At 41.3% G+C, this 15,602-nt stretch overlaps 1 protein-coding gene across 8 annotated transcripts in view; it reads right to left on the bottom strand.

Moving 5' to 3' along the window:
* Window positions 1–15,602, bottom strand: part of RAPGEF2 (Rap guanine nucleotide exchange factor 2) — a 251,319-nt gene that overhangs the window by 108,010 nt on the left and 127,707 nt on the right. For 7 of the 8 annotated variants that reach the window (XM_084856366.1, XM_084856370.1, XM_084856368.1 and 4 more), the window contains exon 5: window positions 1,282–1,357. The exons of the other annotated variant lie outside the window; for it this stretch is intronic. In XM_084856366.1, the coding sequence (XP_084712492.1) occupies window positions 1,282–1,357 (76 nt within the window). The remainder of the gene's footprint in view (window positions 1–1,281; window positions 1,358–15,602) is intronic. 8 annotated transcript variants of the gene reach the window in all.

The following is a 15,602-nucleotide window of genomic DNA, read 5'->3' as shown; positions in this document are numbered from 1 at the left end:
GGTACAGATGGTGATGATTCCCATTATAATAGGGAGAGAAGAAATCAGTGACCAAATGGAGGCTTTTGAAATGTATCTTCATTGTTCTACTGACAAGAGCCTTGACTTCTAAAACATCTCCCTTTCTAAAAACCCACGCAAGGGGGTGAAAATTTGTTAATTATATATTATGGATTAGGCAATGCTTGGAGTGAGAGAAAAACAAAGTGGGATGGTCTTGACAGAGGTGGGATGGTTAAGCCAGACTCAGTGATGTCTTCCTAAAAAGAAAAGGATAGTATCACACCTCATTTTGAGCACTGGGATTTGTACAAAAAGATGCTTTCATTATTTTGTTACCAGCTATATTAATTATGAGATAAGATTCCCTATATGAGAAAGCTTCTTTGCACATTGTTAAATTAACTCACTTCTGGTATCTACTTAAAATAGTCCATAAATATCTCTATTAGACTGTTGCAACATATGCAGCTATGTCTTTCAGATACCAGATTCTAATACATGTAACATTACAATTAGATTGCTGTAACTTATCAAAACTAACTCAGTAAAGTGTTGAATCACCAACACGCTACATTTTCAGTTCCTTCAAACAGATCAAATGTAGTTCTTCTTGTATTCACACTTAATTAAATACTATTGTAAGCATGTACACTTACTAACTAGGATCCTTAGATAAGTTATCCTGAGGAAGTTCACCAAAGGAACATTTCCTGCCCTGCTCTTCTCCCTGTAGCCATGCATGCCCCCCTGAACAATCTCTCCGGAGGGGTGAGGGAGCTCCTAAAAAATGTGGGGGGAGGCTGACAAGGGTGGGGGAAATTACCCCAAATAGGAAGGCGATCTGGTCAATTTGGGGGAATTACCTCCTTCCCCAGAAGCAGCATCCCAGCCTATTTCACAGTGTTCAGGAGGGAGCCCCAAAGAACAAGCCGCTATGATCTTCAGGGGAGGCCTACAACCTTCTAATTTCTGGGTGGCAGATTGGAGAAAGTGGAATAATCTCCCATCTGAGGTACATCAGGGCTCAATGCTGGCATGTTTTAGGTGTTTACTGAAAATGTAGCTGTCTATTTTGGCTTTTCCCCAGCCTTCAACTATCTTTGAACCAACATCTACTATAATAGTTATGGGTATTTCTTTGTATTTCTTTGTAAAACGCTTTAGGATTTGTTCCATGAGAAGTCGTAGAAATAGCCTGGAGCTAACCATGAAGTTATAAAATGCTGGAACATACTTTTCTGTACTTGTTCATGCCATCATTAATCTGGTTATGCTTACCACAATCATTTCAGATGGCTCTAGAACAATGCATTCACAGCCACGCCTGAAGCTTCCTGCAGAACGTTTGCCAAAACTGAAAAAGGAGAGGAAAAGATTTAGAACAGTACCAAGCTTGCGAAGTAAGAAATACTTTAAATTGAATATTACACATTTGACCAGAATATAGTTTTTAATGGAGTTTTAGCCTTTTCCAAACTGATATTTGGGTTAGGGGTAAATATTAACAATATATTTTCAAAATGTGCTTAAGTATTACAAAGATCTTCATTATGATTAAGTCATTTTAGAATTGACACATGGGCCCAGTTCACATGATCATGGTGGGAGAAATAAGCCACTTACATTAATAAGGCTTATTTACCCCGCCACGTGGGGAGGATTTGCATAATTACCCTCACTGGTACAGCTTGCCATGCTGTGCGAACCCAGCAAGTGTGGCTTGTTGCCATGGTTAACAAGCCACCCAGAACCCATTATGATTGTGCAAACTGGTATATAGTTTTATTACCAGAGGTGTGTTATATCATTAACCATTCCTACTGTGTTCCTACTACAAACTATCACAATCTTGTTAAGAGACTTTGTGGGTGGGAGTGAGACATGTATGCACATCCAAAAGTTCATTGTTGTCTGGACCTCTGAAACTGGACTCAAACTAGAGAACTTACTTATATACAGTAACTTCAAGGGCAGATTACAATGAGGTACATGGGAGGCTAATGAGCAGAAGAGGAAGGCATTCCCCCCCACACACACACACACACACAGACTGTGAAAATAGTTATGAATCACATGCTGATATGAATTAGAGACGTTGGTTTAATGCCCAATAATCTAAATATGCTAACTGGGGAGCTTTCGGATTTGGTAGAAGCCCCCTATATCAGCATGAACTTGAGATACACTCCCACCATTGGAAATAGACCAGCATAATACCACAGATACACCAGACTGGGATTCTCTCCTCTGTTCAGTCCCACTGCAGCTGGCCTCTGGATGGGACTGTGAGGGGGCCCGGGACTGTTTTACTACCCAGAATCCCAGAACCAGCAATTCCTCCCCTTTCTGCTGACTTAGGCTCCAATAAAAGTAAGAGAGCAGACCTCACACGTGCAATGATTGCTGCTGCACTGGATAAGGCAGCCAATTGTTGGAGGAAGCAGGAAGGACAATTAAGGCATGAAGCACTCCTATGATAAACATCCCTCAGAAAGTGTGGTGCTTGAACCCGTGTGTGGGAGGGAGCACTTCGCAGCCAGATCATATCTAAAGTTTGGACCTGGGTCCTCCTGCATGTAAAAACTGTGCGGTCCCACAGGACTAGTGTTCCTCATGCAACCCTCTCAGACCTAGCATATATGATTCAGACTGGACTGGAGGCTGGACAAATGCTCTATGATATATCCTTCTCAAGTCTGCTGCAGTGGCTGAGTAGTTAGGGAGCTCCTCTGTAGAGTGTGCAGTGTGGGTTCTAAAGTTCTGCTGATTTCTTCTCTTTTGCCTTTTACAACTGTTGCTGGATGGGAATACAAAAAAGGTAGGTTTGGCCTTAATTCTATCATTCTACCAGCTGCCCTCTAACTTGTCTTGCCTGTTTCTCATCCCAGAGCTCTATGTAGCAAGTTAATAGAGATGGCTCAAGTAAGAGTGCGGCTGTGGTTCTCCTGTTGCTTTTCCTAGTTCCTCCTAGCAAAATGTTCTTTTCCTCCAGAGGGGTATTGCTCTTCTAAGAGGACTTGAATCCTTGCTTTAGGAAGGCCTGTATGTTAGTTATACATGCTTTTGTGTGGTGCAGTCACAAAGGTCAGTATTAGCATAGCGCAGGTTGGGGAAGTATAAGCAGACTCAAATCCCTGTGTTCTGGGGTCCCTGGCACCTCACAGGTTCTGGCTCCTTCCTGCTTGTCTATTGATACTTCTTTATTTATATATTGGGTTATTCTATCAGGTTCATTAGTGTTAGCTACTGCTCACTGATTCCTGATAAACATTTAGGCTTAGTTCATATTTTTGATCCTTTCCTGTTGCGTTTTAAGTGTTTTAATGTACTTTATCTTTATTGTTTTTATTAAGTTTTATTAGTTATTGTAAGCTACCTTGAGTGCCACTTTTTGGTAGAAAGGCAAGGTACAAGTCAAATAAATGAATAAATGCATATTCTTCTGCAATATACAAGCACTCTTGCCAGTACCAGTTGAATCCTTGGTGTTGCACTGCACCCAGCATCGCCCTGGAGTCCCAGTGCAAAGGAACTCTACCGGCATGCATCTGTGTTGAACTTGAATCTGAGATCGGAAGTAACAGCAGGGATTCCCCTGCACGCTGCTCCCTCCAATGTTATCTCTAACCAACCTCAGATTGGAGGTAGCAGCAGGGATCATTCCAGGGGATGAGGCTTGGCAAGCAAGCTCCTCCCCCTGGAGGAACCCATGGCTCCACAGGTCAGATTGGGGAGCCTGGCAGGTCGCATTAGGCCCATGGGCTGGGGGTTCTGCAGCTCTGGGTGTGTGTGTGTGTGTGTGTGTGCGCGTGCGTAGCTTTTCCTCAACGTTTTTGATCCTCTCATTTGCCTCCTCCTGCCTGTACCATATTACATCTTGTGTGGAGGGCACAGTGGTGTCCTGGTGCCTGCAGACTGTGTATTGGGTGGGGGAGGGTGACATCAAGGGGAGCATCTCCACATAGCCATGAGGGTATTGGCTCCTTCTGTGGCCAACTCATATGATGAGTCGTTGTTAGCACACTATCCCATGATTGATGTGAAAGTTGATAGTGTTGCAAAGGATGCTGGATGTGTGGCTAATAGCGTTGTGTTCTGTACCCTTTGTAGTGGTGTTTTTTTCTTCTCCCAGATGCTTGTGCTGGAACTATATAGGATCCCAACTAAATTATGCAGATGTTATGCCAATGTAAATGGCCCGCCGGTATGGCGGATCACAGGATTGCCTAGTGCAGCTCTTAGTATCCTACATAAGTGTCAAACAGTATGAAAACTGCATTCAAATGTAAAATCTAAGACCTTCTCTGTGTTAGGACTGCTCTTGAAATAGAAAAATCCCAATGTTTATTCTCACATTTAATACCTCTGCATAAATCTTGCTTTTGCTAATAAAATGCAATCCACTTGTAAAAATCTGTTAAACCACTAAGAACCCATCTTTATAGCTAAAACATCATTAATTAGAAAATGCTATGCTTGCTCAACATCACAATGACATTATGCCAGCATTACAGTGACAATATCACACAGCAATCACTGTGGGTAGAAAGGAGGTTTCTGGTTACAGTAGAGAAGTGCTCTTGATCTTTGCCTGCTCCTTTTTCCACTCAACCTGATCCCAATCTGCTCCTCCCTATACATATAGAATTCCAGGATGTATTACAGAAGATTTCACTGAAAACATTATTCAGCTTTGGGCAGGCCCTCCCAACTTCCATCCATCAGCTATCTTACATAATTAAATCTATTACTTTCTTATTACACATATTCCATGAGGGCTGAGTTTAGGTGACTGATGAGAGCCCCTAGATTAGCACAGCAAAGCTACACAGTGATCTGGTTCACACGACCATGGCGGCTGAAACAAGCCCTCATTGCTTCCTGCAGCTGCTGTGTGTGATGGCCAGATTTTCCTAATTACCCACACTGGTGCTGCTTGCCATGTCATCTGAACCCTGGTAGCAAGGCTGGTTTGGGGTGGGCAACAACCCTCAAATAACCCATCAGTGTAGGTAATTAGGGAAATCCAACTTGCACACATGGTGGCTTGTTAAGCCGCCATGATCATATGAAGTAGGTCACTGTTGATATCCACTTAAGTTCCTTGTTAAGTTCCACCCACCTGGATCTCAGGGCTGTCTGTCTCCAACACTGTTTGATAAATAATAACAACAACCAGAAAGGAGTCCTGCCAGATTTCACATGTGGTTTCTAGCAAATTCAACATATTCAGGAGAGAAGGGTGCATCACACAGCAAATTGTATGAACAATATATTATCTTGCTTTCATATATTACCAGTAAAATGTCTATAATTGTGATGAATGGAGGTAGGACTACATATCAGAGAAAACACTGTATCACCTTGCAAAACCCCTTGCAAGAGGCTTATCCCCTAGTCAAAGTGCTTATTTTTTTTCTCTTGTAGGGGTAAATTTATATGGGTTGGAATTGCCACGCTCTTGAGTATACCACTGGGGTGGGGAAAAATCTGTTCTCCAACCTCAACGACCCCAGTGTCTGAGTTGAGGATCGCTCTCCACCACACACTAGCTATAGCATAAAGTTCAATAAAAGCCACTGGGAACTGAATTAACCTTAATATCATTTTATAATCTGTATAGCCATGTCTTGCTTTCCATTTCTTGACCATACTGGAATGTATCTGGGGAACTGGCTTTAACATATATAGATCCCTTGTGAGAATCCATATGTCATTTTGTGATTACATCAAATCTAACAAAGTGTAGGTGGTTTATCTTGGCCTATAATTGGGTTAGGATTCCACTGGGCCTGTTGTGTATACAGCGCTGTCTGGTTTAATATCGGGCATTCCTGAGTTAAGATGCAAAGGTTCAAATCTTCCCATAGACATAAAGCTAATGGATGACCCACAATCTAACATACTTAACAGTGTTGTTGTGAGGTTATCACTGGAGGTAACTCCCATGTAGATGCCCTAAGCATGTTGAAAGTTGGAAGAGAAATCTACATGAACTCTAACTATTTCAACTTTTTAATACCAGATTGGCAGCCAATAGCATCGACTGATTTTAGCTGCTGCAGCACAAATTGCAACCCATACTTGGCAAGTACAGAAAAATATTTTCCCCTCTTGCTTTAAGAGATCCTTAGTATTTTAAGTGCTCCTCATTTCTTCAAGTAGTGAAAAGTCTAGGAGCAACAATACATGGTTTAGTTTCTTTTGGGAGAAAAAGCACTGGAGCATGGTATCACTGCAATATTTGATTTACTGACAAGTATACAAGCACAGCCTACTGGAAGCAAGCATGATTCCCTAAAAAGAGGAAGAAAAACTGCTGGTCGTGCACCAGTTTCACAGAGAGTTACAATATGGACTTCTACATCCTATCCTCCCTGGCTGCTTTCAGACCAACTAAACTCACAGCTGAATGTCCAACTCTGTTTCCCATTTCAAACTGCAACACCACCCTGGCCTTCCACTAGTTGAAAGGCAAAATTAGTTCCCATTCTGTAAATAACCATTCTAATTATATTACTACTAAAAAATAATCCACTGAGCAAAGGGTGGTCACAAAGTAGCTGTAACACAATCCCCTTCCCAAAAGAAGATCTGCTTGCAAGACAAATTCATAATGACTTGAAAATGAGCCAAGCTATTTCCACCTCCTGCCCACTCCCACCAAACGGTTCAGAAATTAGCCAAGCTGTTTCCTAATTTTTAAAAAATTGGGCAACAGTCCAGCAAACCAACCAGGAGCCCCTTCTTCTCTAACCAAACCCTCTTCCTTCCACCCTCTCCCTTTTTCAACACCTCTTTACCTGGCCAACGTCTGAAAACTCCTGGTGGGGTAAACATCCACAGGGAGAACTCCCCCATCTCTTCTAACAAAGGCAAATCTCTTCTTGGTATCTTGGTAGCCCAGTGTTCTTCCTCATCTGGACATCCCCTCTCCAATTCCCCATATTTGGCCATACCACTAAGCTGAGAGAAGTGAGTCACCTTTCAAAGTTAGGGGAGATTTTGATCATTAGCTCCCATTTAGGAATTATCAGACAATCAACTGTGACTATTAGCAAACAATTAGCTTACAAAGGATGGTCACTGCAACACAACAAATCAGTATCATAGTATCATAACACATTTTTTAGCTTTTGTGCTGAAAAAAATAACCAATAAGATAGAATACAAGGGGCTATATGAGATCTGTCATATAAGCCACTTGAGTAGTAAAGCTATACTACATAAGGGAAAGGGAAGAGCCTTGGAACAGTAGTGCTGCTGTTATGTCAATGCTTAGTCTGGTGGTCTGGTCCCTGAACTGCAGGAATTGTTTCCTTGCACCAGTCCTACCTTTATGTCTGGATCCTGTGAGCCACTGTTTCAGCATAGCAACTCATGGGACATGTCATTTGATTCCCAATTCACATGAGGTCAGCTGTCTGAGATGAAGAAACGGACTGAAACCAACATGATTAAACTATGCTTATGTTTATCAACTACTAAAACAAACTGTCCTTTATATTAAATCAGTGATCATGGGATCAGTTAAGTTTATAGATGAAAATATATCTCAGCTAAATTGTACAGCAGCAGTTTACATACAATCCAAATATTAGGTTCAGCAACCTGAATGTAATTTGATACAGGATGTAACTGTGGCCCCTGCTTGTCCAGTTCTAATGGATACTTTTCCATTTGTCCAGCCTGAGGATATGAACAATGTGAGACCTACATTGTGCATGCTGGCCACTTGTCCTTCCAGTGAACGCCTCTTTATGGCAAGGTGTAATCTTGTCTTACCTAAAGGAGCTGGCGGTAAGACCCCTGTTAACCCCCCCCCACACACACACACATTGTATTGCATAATTTCTGTTCTCCAATATTATGCATTAAAACTTCATAAAGCCACCAAGAACTAAATAAAATTGTGCTACAGGCTAGGTCAAGACCATAAAATGTCTGTTGGCCACCCCTGCCCTTGGGCAGCTGAATGTCACTGAAGGCTGTGCTTGTTTTCATAGTAATGTAGTTTAGCATCTCATCTCTTATTACACCAACTCAGTCTACAAGGATAATGCGACAACATGGACTAAAAAGGTGTTCCAGATAAAACTTACTTCATCTTTTCATGAAGAGGTTCATACACACAACCATTTTGCATTAAGACAGTCCATTTTAAAATGCACTTAAAATAAAAAGAGAATCAAAGCATTCCCAACCTGCTAGAAAAACTGAAGAAATTCCATCAATTGTACAATTAATTTTACTATAATATTCACTTCAGAAGGAAAAGCTTCATATGGGTCTATAAAAAGCAAATTGTTCCCAAGGGAACAAAGTTATTTTCTCCACTAATTGTTCTGTACATAAAATATGCCCCCCGGCTACGCTATTTCCAAAACTGACTTTAAAGCCACAGCTTAGTCTAGGTTCTGTTTCACCATTTAAGGCTGCAATACACTTAACAGAAAATAAGCCACATTTACTTCTGGGTCTTACTTCTGAGTAGTGATGTATATGATTACACTGTAAGTTCACTAATTACCTTCAAGATACAAGTGATCTGGTTCATATAATGTGACAAGATTGCATATGCCATCACACCAGCTCAGGACATCAAGTTTAAAAACTAACACAAAATCTCATCTAAATTTACAAGGACAACTTCTTGCTAAAACAGAATTTCATTTTAAGGAACATTTTCTAACTTACAAATCACTGAAAACACCCTAATAATTAATGATTTTAGAAAAGCACAATCCTCCTTTCTTACTACATAGCAGAACCACCACCTGCATGGAAACACCAGCCCTATTTTTACTGCTGTAGTTGATGAGCAGTCACAAAAACATTCTGAAAAATTGCTTAACATATCCTTTAAAGGGGGATGCCAAAACATCAGCCAGCACTCCAATACAAAGGCAGAATCAAACACTACTGATTCAAGTTTAGAAAATATTTGCTGGCAATACTTTTTATCTGCATATTGGAAACAGGCAGCATAGCAGCAGCTTACAATAGAAATCTGTGTTTGTTGCCTCTGAGCCATGCAAAATTCATAGCAATAATTTTTGAACACCCTGTTATTTAGTAGCGCTGAAAAGAGAAGACATAGTAATAAAACATGGTGAGAACACTCACATGAGCAAACTGTAGACAAAAAAGCAATCTGTCTAATTTTCTCACGATACTGAAAAATATAATGACGTCAACAGAGCAAGGAATGTTTCTTCATCCAAGTGTTCTATTCACAAATATCCATATTGTCAGATATGCTGTATTACACACAGGCAAGTAATTCAAAGTTTCTACACAAAAAAGTTATAGTAGTTAAGCATGGAAGCTTCTGTCAGTATTCATTATTGCTCCCTTGCCAGGCCACTACATTCCTAATTTTCACGTCAGTCCAGCTTCTCAGTGGAATGTTATTCATCATGAGCAACATAAGCTGCATTAACTCCCTGGGGTTTTAAAAGTTAAATTAAATACTGTGTACTGAAGTCATTCTTTTTATTAAACACTTTTTAAAAAGTTAAACATTAACCAACTTCAGCGATGATGGGTATGAAACAAACACACACTATAAACACATAAATAATATAATGTAAGAATGAGATCAATTCCCTACATATATATTCATATATTTCCAAAATACCTTTAAACTCAAATTTTAAAAAATCACCACAAGGTTTTAGGCAAAAAATATTTGCACAATATATAGCCTGATCCCAAAGCTTTCTATACCAACACAAAATGATATGTTCAAAATGATGTGTACGAGCTTAGTTGTTAGTACAGTGACACTATACAACTGTTGCTACATCACAGATCAATGCACACCAACTCTGTTATACTAAATACCATTTTGTTTTGTTTTTAGAGCATCGCTAGATTATTCATTACAGATATTGTGTGTCTTAATATAAGTCTGTTGGTGAAGTTACTTTAACCCAATTCCATTTTTTCTAGAATCTTTTCTCTAGACATGCTACAGACACAGTGTGGCCATGCTTCCCACAATTTACAACTTCTTGTCCCAAGATATCAGTTGCAGCTGCAGGTCTGTCTTGGTTCAAGTGAGAAGGGCTGGACAATCATGTTCTTGAGAGAGTCACTATTACCCTGGTCCAATATAGGATATAAATGTAGACGAAAGAAAAGCAAGTTCTATGCATCAAAGTAACAAATCAGATCTCGCACCATCAAATTCAATAAGATTGTTCATCGTAAACCCACATTATGGAGAGAACATACAGAACAAACAGAAGTACCTTGAGTTTTAAGTAGCAAGATTTTACTTCACGAGTGAAGGGAAATTAAGATAGGAATTGCTATACCAGAAGCTGCAGGGCAGAGGAGATGTTAATATCTTCAGACACCTGAGTGAGCCTCCAGAGCTCTGGGCAGGAATGAAGTTTCATGAAAAAGCATTTTAATTAAGTATCTCCCCCCCACTCTCTCATATGTAGTATCAAACTCCTCCCCACCCCCAGTGGGGGGTGGGGGGTGGAGCACCAGAGTGTTGTTGTTGTTGTTCAGTCGTTCAGTCGTGTCCGACTCTTCGTGACCCCATGGACCATAGCATGCCAGGCCTTCCTGTCCTGCGCTCTCTCCCGGAGCGTGCTCAAGTTCATATTCATTGCATCCGTGATGCTATCTAGCCATCTCATCCTCTGCCGTCCCCTTCTCCTTTTGCCTTCAGTCTTTCCCAGCATCAGGGTCTTTTCCAGGGAGTTTTCTCTTCGCATTAGGTGGCCAAAATATTTCAGCTTCAGCTTCATTATCTGTCCTTCCAATGAGCACTCAGGGTTGATTTCCTTTAGGATGGACTGACTTGACCTCCTTGCAGTCCAGGGGACTCGTAAGAGTCTTCTCCAGCACCACAGTTCGAAAGCATCAATTCTTCGGCGCTCAGCCTTCCTTATAGTCCAGCTCTCACAGCCATACATTACTACTGGGAAAACCATAGCTTTGATTAGACGGACCTTTGTCGGCAAGGTGATGTCTCTGCTTCTTACTATGCTGTCTAGGTTTGCCATAGCTTTCCTCCCAAGGAGCAAGCGTCTTTTAATTTCAGGGCTACAGTCACCGTCTGCGGTGATCTTGGAGCCCAAGAAAGTAAAATCTGTCACTGCTTCCATTTCTTCCCCTTCTATATGCCAGGAAGTGATGGGGCCAGATGCCATGATCTTCGTTTTTTTAATGTTGAGTTTCAAACCAGCTTTTGCACTCTCCTCTTTCACCCTCAACAAGAGGCTCTTGAGATCCTCTTCACTTTCTGCCATTAGGGTGGTATCGTCTGCATATCGGAGGTTGTTGATAATTCTCCCAGCAATCTTAATTCCGACCTCTGATTCATCCAACCCGGCATTTCTCATGATGTACTCTGCGTATAAGTTAAATAAGCAGGGTGACAATATGCAGCCTTGTCATACTCCTTTCCCAATTTTGAACCAATCGGTTGTTCCATGTCTGGTTCTGACTGTTGCTTCTTGACCCTCGTACAGGTTTCTCAGGAGACAGGTAAGGTGGTCTGGTACTCCCATCACTTTAAGAATTTGCCACAGTTTGTTGTGATCCACACAATCAAAGGCTTTAGCGTAGTCAATGAAGCAGAAATAGACGTTTTTCTGGAATTCTCTTGCTTTCTCCATGATGCAGCGAATGTTGGCGATTTGATCTCTAGTTCCTCTGCCTCTTCGAAACCCAGCTTGTACTTCCGGTAGTTCTCGGTTCGCATACTGCTGAAGCCTAGCTTGTAGGATTTTGAGCATCACCTTGCTGGCATGTGAAATGAGCGCAATTGTGCGGTAGTTTGAACACTCTTTGGCGTTGCCCTTCTTTGGAATTGGAATGTAAACTGACCTTTTCCAGTCTTGTGGCAACTGTTGAGTGTTCCAGATTTGTTGGCATATTGAATGCAGCACTTTAACAGCATCATCTTTTAGGATTTTAAATAGCTCGGCTGGAATACTGTCATCTCCGCTAGCTTTGTTGTTACTAATGCATCCTAAGGCCCACTTGACTTCACTCTCGAGGATGTCCGGCTCAAGTTCAGTGATCATGGCTATCAGGGACATTCAGATCTTTCCTGTATAGTTCTTCTGCGTATTCTTGCCACCTCTTCTTAATCTCATCTGCTTCTGTTAGGGCCCTGCCTTCTTTGTCCTTGATCATGCCCGTCTTTGCACAAAACGTTCCCTTGAGATCTCCAATTTTCTTGAAGAGATCTCTAGTCTTTCCCATTCTGTTGTTTTCCTCGATTTCTTTGCATTGTTCATTTAAGAAGGCCTTCTTGTCTCTCCTTGCTATTCTCTGGAACTCTGCATTCAGTTGGGTATATCTTCCCCTTTCTCCCTTGCTTTTCGCGTCCCTTCTTTCGTGAGCTACTTGTAAAGCCTCATCAGACAGCCACTTGGCTTTCTTGCATTTCTTTTTCTTTGGGATGGATTTCGTTGCTGCCTCCTGAACAATGTTACGGACCTCCGTCCATAGTTCCTCAGGCACTCTGTCTATCAGGTCTAATCCCTGAAATCTATTCCTCACCTCCACTGTATATTCATCAGGGATATGATTTAGGTCATACCTGAACGGTTTAGTGGTTTTCCCGACGTTCTTCAATTTAAGCCGAAATTTTGCAAGAAGCAGCTCATGATCTGAGCCACAGTCAGCTCCAGGTCTTGTTTTTACTGACTGTATGGAGCTTCTCCATCTTTGGCTGCAAAGGACATAATCAATCTGATTTCGATATTGACCATCTGGTGATGTCCATGTGTAGCGTCGCCTCTTGTGCTGTTGGAAAAGAGTGTTTGCTATGATCAGCGTGTTCTCTTGGCAAAACTCTATTAGCTTTTGTCCTGCTTCATTTTGTACACCAAGGCCATGCCTGCCTGTTATCCCGGTGATTTCTTGACTTCCTACTTTAGCATTCCAATCCCCTATGATGAAGAGGACATCTTTTTTTGGTGTTAGTTCTAGAAGGTGTTGTAGGTCTTCATAGAACCGATCAACCTCAGCTTCTTCGGCCTCAGTGGTTGGGGCATAGACTTGAATTACTGTGATGTTGAATGGTTTGCCTTGGATTCGTACTGAGATCATTCTATCATTTTTAAGATTGTACCCCAGTACTGCTTTTCCCACCCTTTTGTTGACTATGAGTGCTACTCCATTTCTTCTAAGGGATTCTTGCCCACAATAGTAGATATGATGGTCACCTGAATTAAATTCGCCCATGCCTGTCCATTTTAGTTCGCTGATTCCCAAGATGTCGATGTTCAATCTTGCCATCTCATGTTTGACCACCTCCAGCTTACCTTGATTCATTGATCTGACATTCCAGGTTCCTAAACAATATTGTTCTTTACAGCATCGGATTTTCTTTTCACCGCCAGACACATCCACAGCTGAGTGTCCTTTCGGGTTTGGCCCAGCCGCTTCACTCTTTCTGGCGCTACTTGGAAATACCCTCTGCTCTTCCCCAGTAGCATATTGGACACCTTCCGACCTGAGGGGCTCATCTTCCGGCGTCATATCTTTTAGCCTTGTGATACGTTCCATGGGGTTTTCTTGGCAAGAATACTGGAGTGGGTTGCCATTTCCTTCTCCAGTGGACCACATTTTGTCAGAACTCTCTGCCATGACCTGTCCGTCTTGGGTGGCCCTGCACGGCATAGCTTATGGCTTCACTGAGTTACGCAAGCCCCTTCGCCACAACAAGGCAGTGATCCATGAAGGGGGAGCACCAGAGTAAGTTTGTACTATTTGCCTTAGTTCTGAATTCACACTGCTAGATTTTATAAAATGGCACAGCTGCTTTTAAAAACTATAGCTATGATGCATATTTTACTGTTAATTGTAAACCACCTTGATAACTTTTTTGTAGTGGAAATCTAGGATAATTTTATTTTAATAAAAATTTGAATGCAATACAGTGACAGAGACCTGGTTCGCACATACTGACAACCCATGATTTAAACAACCCATGGGATGTCGTGCACGGGCAGGAGCACTGCCTCCTGTTAGCCCACCACGTCTGCTTTTATTCAACAATCTACAATTGGCTCATTCATAGGCTGTTAGTGTGACGTCCAAACCCAGACACTTTTAATTGTTCATAGGCTGAACAACCCAACTGGTTTGTTCTTGGGTTAACCTTGGGTTATTTAACCCATGAATAGCCCATAGCGGCCGAGTTCGGACATCACGCTAACAACCCATGAACAGGGGTGGGGGGCATTCATAGGTTGTTTACAGAAACCAGAAATGGCTTGCATGCAGTGTGTAGCCCCACAAATTGTGGATTAATGTTTTAACGTAAGCCATTTGTTAACAGCTTACCGGAATTATAATTTTACACAAAATTATCCCATGGTTTGCTGCCAAATGCCTCCATTACATGCAAACAGGCCCAGAGAAGAGCAAATTTGGGTAAAATTATAATTCCAGTAAACGATTAACAATGGTTTACATTTAAGCATGCATCCAGATGTATCAATAACGATCACTTGGGACAAAACATAGCAATTCAAAGGAAATGTACAGAAACAAAAACTAGTTTACTTAACAAACTGGGCTACCAGAAGAATAAGGTCAGTCCGCATGTGAATATACCTCTATGACAATATTTTGTCAAATACTTTACATGAGGCTGATATTTACAAATCCATTTTTTCCTGAGCTGACTTTCTGAAGCTTTATTTAGAGTAAGTAACCTGCACATCAAGATGCAATTATGGTCTCCAGAGCATTGCTAATCAAACCTGCAGAACAATTACCATGGCTGCTATTCACAGAGCTCTCAACAGCTAACATATAGTGCCATATAGTCTCTATTGCCTGTAAGGTGCTGAAACCAAGCCCTGCCTATACATGGTGTACAAACCTTTGGTTAGTCTCAGAGGCAAAAGAACGCCAAGGTACTACACTCCAGTGCTGGCATACATATATGAATTTTCTCTTGGCAAGCCATGCCTCTCTTTCTGGGCAATACTGACCAACTGACTAACAAGCCTCACTGCTCTTACCACTATACATCAGATACAGAAGTGTTACTATGTGCATATACAAAACAATTCAATTTCACTGAGTACAAAGCTCAACAATGGAATACTCGAACAGCAACAGATAAAATGTTTACCCCATACTCTACTTGCCAGTTTAAAGTTTGTTTACCAAAAAACTAGCTATAAGCCAACAGATGGAATCGTGAATTAAGAGGGTAGATTAATACTGAACTCAGGTTGAGCTCTAAAGTCATCCTTATTACTTTCAAAATAACTTTCATTTTAAATGTGAACTGACACTTTGTTTGCAATCCTATATATGCTTGTCTGGAGTAGCCTCACTGAACACAGTGGTACTTAGTTCTGAGTAAACATGCATATGTTTGTGCTGTGCAGTTTTCAGTGGTACTTCTCAGAAGGCAGGCTTATTCAGCAAATCATTCCTAAGACTTCAAAATTGCAGCATCTGTCTTGACAAAATGCAAACTCCATCAATTGACATTCAGATTAGCTATGATAAATAGGCATAAGCCTACAGATATATATTTTTTTAAGAAGTGGGGGGAGGCGTAGAGAGCTCTCTCATCACAACATGAAAAGGCTCAAGGGGAA

Source organism: Heloderma suspectum, chromosome 5, assembly GCF_057233095.1.
Source record: "Heloderma suspectum isolate Gila_16-S chromosome 5, 16-S_ref, whole genome shotgun sequence".
Classification (NCBI taxonomy): Eukaryota; Metazoa; Chordata; class Lepidosauria; order Squamata; family Helodermatidae; genus Heloderma; species Heloderma suspectum.
Note: the sequence above shows the minus strand (reverse complement) of the source record. Positions and strands in the feature narration are given on the sequence as shown.